Here is a 6,000-nt window from a genome sequence, read left to right on the forward strand (position 1 = left end):
TCATTTTACTCTATAATGATGTCATGCTAGCATAAAATTCCTGAATAGTTTGGTCTCCTTGAATCATTTGGGACAATTTTTGCTCCAATTGATAAAGCCAAGTATGATTATTTTGTTGAAATATCTTCTTAAGACAATCCATTATCTCATATGCTGTAGAGAATTGGGTATATGATTAATTTTAATTTACGTTGAGGGAATCTGACATCCATGTGATGATTTTTGGTTCACCGTCCTGTGGATCACTTGATTGTTGAATGTTGACCCATCATTCATACCCCAAAATCTTCTCCTAAAGCAATTTCTGAAAATGGAATTCCTGGGAGACCATAATTTTGACCATCCAACTTAAATTGAAGGAGAAGAATATTGAAATGAGGACGAAGTCATATTTTCAATCCAAGCCTAATCCAAATAATTTTGGTTTGTATTGGACTGGATTATTCTTAGTCTGGTTATAAATGGACAACCATTTACAGCCCTAGCTAGAGGGAAAAGCCATTCTCACTTTTTAATTTCTCCACGTCCCTTGAGAACTCTGATTCCTCCCTTGGTCTATGGCACAGTTCTTTTTTGTCTATGAGAGTTGGTGTTCATCTGAAGGGTACTTGTCAAAGCCTGCATCTGTTTTCTTGATAGACTTCCCAATCTGTAGATGCATACAGAGCTTTTCAGGGACCTTCGGCTCCACCATTTTAGTTCGGTACATGTAGTGAGTTTCCTTCAATAAAAAGGGAGATATATCTAATGCTTGCTCTTGTCTGCTTGTCATTGTCCATTTTTCTTTTCTTTTTTCTCAAACAAGGATTGCAAGAGAGAAAATCATGGTACACCACACCGTACCGAATTAAATGGTACACCACACCGTACCATACTAGTGCACGGTATGGAGGACATACGAACGCTCGGTATACTGAACCGGCTCCTATACTAGCCTGAGATGGCATACCTCGGAGAAAATATTAGATGTCTCCCCCTGATACTCCAATCGCAGCCTTCAGAGAGTGGTATCCACCTTGAAAGCTCCATTGATGCTCTCATTTTCTTAACTGCTTTACAATGAGCGATGCACAAGAGTTACTGCTCTTTTTTGATGCAAAGTTACAGTTTTGATGGCTCTGTTGTGATCTCTCATATGATACTATTAGGGTTTTGACCGACTCAAAATATGTTTCTGACTAGCTGCCAACTGCACATGCTATGCCAGATGCCTTTAATATGAGAACATTTACCTTTCTTGCTAGGCAGTTACTGATATCTACTTGGCATCTTTGATGAATCAAAAATTATGTACACAGATCTTCATATTCTTTAAATTCTACTTTCAACAGCCTAACAAAGGGGAAGAAAAGAATCAGAATCTACTTTGATGATAAGATGAGTTCTTTTGTGGTTCATGTATAACTCTAGCTCTCTTATGAAGCTCAGTTTAATTTGATATTGGCAAACAAATCAGTTAACACAGACCTGGGAAGGTAAATTAAGAACACCCATAGGCCAGCTTCTTTCTCTTGCTTCCTGATGTTCTGTGCGAGTGATTGCAAAGCATGGGGCTATTGGTAGCTTTCATTGGGTACTATTGGTGGACTGGTCCTAAATGCATGCTTTCTGCAGCGCTGGAAGATGCCGTCATATAAAAGGTCGAACTGTACTCCAGCTCTTTCTCGATTCACAATAAAAAGAATGTGATCGGCTTCTATTATCTTGTAATACCTATGAGAATTCATAAATGCCATTCAGCTAAATATGACCATAGCGTAGTAAAATTAAGCTCACAAGAAATGCTGAAAATTATGAAGTTTATGATGATAATGAAATCATTGCTGCTGATTCATGATTAGTAATCGCCCTGATGCAGTAACTGGAGAAAATTAGCTGTACAGCCAGAATTCTTAGCAAAATGCTCATGCACCTACAACTGAGTTTGAACCAGTTAAAAGGCAAAAACTCCAAAACATTATCAGTCTGAGCCAAGAGGTACAATATATTCTGCTTTCATTATTGAACCTGTAAGAGTTCTGATAAACCTAAATAAAAGCATTGAGCTGTTATTTCTCACCAAGAACATTAAGAAACTTTTATCCTTTCATTCCAATCCATATTAATTGATATGGCACAACTCTCATGTGTGGTAACTTGTTCGGTTGTTGGATTTCTGAAGATTACTTCTGCAGAACATAATTTTTATAAGAACAGGTTATCAGAGTGATGTATCTAAAGCTTCTCCTGTTCAACTTGTTTGTTGGGAAAAGGGTTCTAGGGGGCTTTTGGGGTAAAAAAATAAGGGAGACACAGGAGGAAGATGAGGTGACAGATGGAGGAGTTACAGAGAGGTGGGAGAAAGAAATAGGAGGGGGCGACAGATGGAGGAGAACAGGAGGTGAGGTGGGAGTAGGCTATTTCTTGAGATGGAAATATGTGATTGAGTTAGAGTATTTAGGTTTCAATAAGGTCAGATATAAGAATGAGTGTACAAAACATGAGTTACTGGTACCTAATATCTGATTTTATTTGATTTGGCTTTATGAGATAATTGTCTTACCTAATATCTGTCAGGCATCTCACTATACATATGGATAAGCAAAATCTATTATAGTCGGGATTTACAAAATCTCGAGTACTCGGAACCTAGTATGCAAAGTATGAAATCAGAAGATAAGTGCTTAAACTGGACCATGAAATTTTCTTTTTTTCTCTTTTAGGAGAACTGGACAATGAAAAGTTAATCTGCTTTTCTCTTAAAAAAAAAAAGAAAGTTACTTGGTTTTCTATTAGGCCATTGCAATTCAAAGCTCTTTGACACAATATAACACAACATTTACGACATAATACTAAATGATAAATTTGGTGAAGAGGCAGTTGCTAAACAGAAGTTTGAGAATACATGATATGAAAACATTATTTCTAGTTTGATTGAATTTGGGTTTTATGAGAGGCAGCTGAAGAGAATTTCATCAACTGATGATGTATGGTCAATGTTCTTTTGCTTGAACAGTCATGAGCAATATTGGTTCTCAACAAATCATTACGTAATTACCGAAAAACTTTGACTGTGAAACTGGAGTAACAATGGAACTTGTAAAACAGCATGTTACATGATCTATGAGTTTGCGCAAGTTCTGAATTCTGAATATATAATTGGTGAATCTAGGATCCATGATACGATCAATGTATGAAATTTTGAGAAGATGAAGAAGAACAAGGGCATCGAATTGCTAAAAAAAATACAAAGCTTCTAAAACAGGAATTCACATATCAGACACAGTTAAAAAGGGAAAAGAAAACCAATGTTCAAACAATACTTGCAAAAACTGAAGGTGCAGTAAGATTTGAAAAGTTTTTCTTTATTTGGGAAAAAAAAAGGAAAGAAGTATTCAAATACTATAACTAGTTGTGAAAAATAAAAGCTTTGTACAGGTTTTTTACATCAAGGTGTGTTCACATGACACAACTGTAGTGTTTATCATAAGTGTGGTGAAAGCAATGAGAATAGGATACAAACCAGATTCCTGGTCGCAAAGGCTGGCATTCTGAGTCATCCTCGACAAAATGGCTCAGGTGTTCGATAGGTAGGCGAGGGTGGGTCATGGATATTGTGTTGAGGGCTCCATCATTGTCTTCCCAGTCTTCATCCCTATGGTAACAGCACAAAAAAGTGCATACATCATATCACCCGGCAGAGAAGATTTGAAAGAGAGCTTCATATCACAAGGTTTCAGTTCAGCCTTGTACCCACCTGTATCCTTTATAAGGTGGAGGCATATTGGAAGGGTGACGCCATTGGCTCATTTGCAAGACTCTAATGAAGAGCATTGGGTGGATTCCGAGAATGCTAGAAGGTAATGTAAGTCCCATGAATTTTCTTGTTCTTTTAGTTGCATAGCTGAAGTAGAATGTGTTGGGGAAGGTGCGGAGACTAGAATTTAGCTTGATGGAACCTTGAATTGTGAGGTCAGGAAGGATCCAATCTCCAGAAGCAAAAGGTCCAGCATTCCCCAAGAGTAAATCAATAAGACCAGTAATACCAGTCTTCCTCCATCCCATCTCGAAGTGATCGAATCCAAAATTGTAGTAGTTCTTGAGCCATGAAAAGTTGAGCCAGTCATAGAATATGACTCCTAATCGACAGAGCTGCAGCAGGGATATGGATTTCATAGACCTTCCATCCTCTGGCCTGGGACATAAATTATGAAAATTTTCTGAAAATACTCAAGATTCGAATTGGCAAAAAATCTGAATTGTCTTGAGAAAAATTCAGAAAAAAATAATATTCTGAAGGCATAATTTCTCAAATAAACTCACTTACTGCATTCCATCATAGTAGGTCCTAGTGGTTCCATTTAATGCACCAGATAAGGAAGTGATGCTCAATACCCAGTCCTCGGAAGTATTCTTATAGCCACTGAAGGCCTGATAAATGTCTATCATCAGTTAAAAGAATGATGCTTATAGAGGTGTCGATCCTTCTAGCCTTACTAACATAGTTTTTAGACTTTGAGAGGGAATTCAAATGACAAGGAATTAAAATAACTGTTGGAATACCTTGTCAGCAAGCATCTGCTGCAACACGCGGACGACTTGCACGCCTGCTGAGTGACCGACAAAATGAATTGGATGGTTTTCATCCCACTCAGGATAGTGTCCTGCATCCAATCAAATAGGATGTAAGTGTCACAATCCAAGACTTCATCCAAGAAAAATTAGCCAAAAGGTATTTTTTTGGTTCTTTAGTCCTGTATAAATATTCAAGTTTTTCTTGGTGAATAACCAATGTGGGACTAAACACAAGCCCGCACGGGTCCTCACAGTAAGACCAGTTTAAAATTTCCCTGCATTCCTCTGCTCTGGTCTTTGCCATGGTTTTTCCTTCAAACCTCCTAAATGAGTACTAATTTTAACATAAGATAATGGTTTACCTTGCCCATAGGTCTTCCCAAATTGTGAATGGCCATATATCCTGCTGTGCTCCTCTCCATAGTCCACCTGCCCTCCCTTCAAATAGTAGAACAATTCGCGCGCTCTGAAGCCATAAAAATCATCACAAGACTACTTTCACATTTCACATACCATTTGCAGCAACAAAACAGAGAACGAACAGAGATGCTTTCCAGCCAAATGCATACAATACAATTAAAATACAAAAACAGAGATAAGAAGACTACCTATCATGTATACTGGTCAAGGACCCTAAATCAGGCACCAGAACACGCTCATCCTTCTTCTCGGCCCCGGCAAAATACGACAACCCGCCAAGCCTCTGCAACCCAAAACATCAAACAGAAGTAATCAAATATTTCATCAACAAAAGTTGTGCCGTTTATAACATGGACGAAATCCACATCCACAAGCGCACAGACCGACCCCTTTGCCAAAACCAAAAATCCCATGCACGAGCACGATAGGCGGCGGCGACCCTTTCAAGACCACCACCTTTCCCTTGCTCTCCTCCTCCTCCTCCTCCTTTGCAACCAAGTTAAATGTGTTGGGCTTGAAGCAATCCGTTACGGCCTGCGAGAGGTCCGACGCCACCGCGGTGCTAAACACATAGAATCCGAATAGCAGATGCACCGCCGCGCTTACGAATAGCTCTGCTAGGCCGAGGATCCCCACCGACAGCCTGCCCATCACCTTTAGCAAAATTCAACAGGTAGCCTCCTCAGCCGCCACCACCTTCTCCTCCTCCTCCTCCTCCTCCTCTCAAATGAGAAGATGGGAGAGAGAGAGAGAGAGAGAGAGAGAGAGCGAGAGAGAGGAGGAGAAGGGAAATGAAAGAAGGCTTGTGAACCTTCTTCTTGGGATTTCTCTATCTTTGATTACATGGAAGGCCGTTTTCTTTCATTTAAGGAGAGGAAGGGGGGCTGGAAGAGGTCTTTTCCTTCTATTTATAATATACTCCAAAGGAGGAAAGGTGGGAAAACGCAGAGTCAGCGGCGCACCCCATGTTTCTGGGTTGCTTCTCGTTTCTCTTGCGGATTCATTGGCTAGTTTCCTTGGGACAAC

At 39.5% G+C, this 6,000-nt stretch overlaps 1 protein-coding gene across 2 annotated transcripts; it reads right to left on the minus strand.

The window, feature by feature from the left end:
• Positions 1 to 1,252: 1,252 nt before the first annotated feature.
• Positions 1,253 to 6,000, minus strand: LOC103710961 (uncharacterized). Of its 2 annotated transcripts, none has more exons than XM_008796903.5 (8): positions 5,362 to 6,000; positions 5,163 to 5,257; positions 4,917 to 5,020; positions 4,543 to 4,643; positions 4,307 to 4,410; positions 3,737 to 4,174; positions 3,503 to 3,634; positions 1,253 to 1,713 (listed from the first exon to the last, which is right to left on the minus strand). In XM_008796903.5, the coding sequence occupies exons 1-8, from the start codon at positions 5,623 to 5,625 to the stop codon at positions 1,554 to 1,556; spliced, it is 1,398 nt and encodes a 465-aa protein (XP_008795125.1). In that variant the 5' UTR covers positions 5,626 to 6,000; the 3' UTR covers positions 1,253 to 1,553. The 2 variants fall into 2 exon arrangements, with proteins under 2 accessions (XP_008795125.1, XP_026661988.1); XM_026806187.3 differs by having other exon boundaries at positions 5,358 to 5,528.

The sequence above is a fragment of the Phoenix dactylifera genome, chromosome 2, assembly GCF_051530095.1.
Source record: "Phoenix dactylifera cultivar Ajwa chromosome 2, Ajwa_hap1_PhDact_Kaust_v1.1, whole genome shotgun sequence".
Taxonomy (NCBI): domain Eukaryota; kingdom Viridiplantae; phylum Streptophyta; class Magnoliopsida; order Arecales; family Arecaceae; genus Phoenix; species Phoenix dactylifera.

What these genes read in the sequence shown, in the direction of transcription:
- LOC103710961 (XM_008796903.5), bottom strand. Translation starts at nt 5,625, where the DNA reads ATGGGCAGGCTGTCGGTGGGGATCCTCGGCCTAGCAGAGCTATTCGTA. An exon ending in AGCAGATGCTTGCTGACAAG is followed by an intron (nt 4,411 to 4,542) that starts GTATTCCAACAG and finishes GACATTTATCAG; the next exon opens with GCCTTCAGTGGCTATAAGAA. An exon ending in ACCTACTATGATGGAATGCA is followed by an intron (nt 4,175 to 4,306) that starts GTAAGTGAGTTT and finishes TTTATGTCCCAG; the next exon opens with GCCAGAGGATGGAAGGTCTA.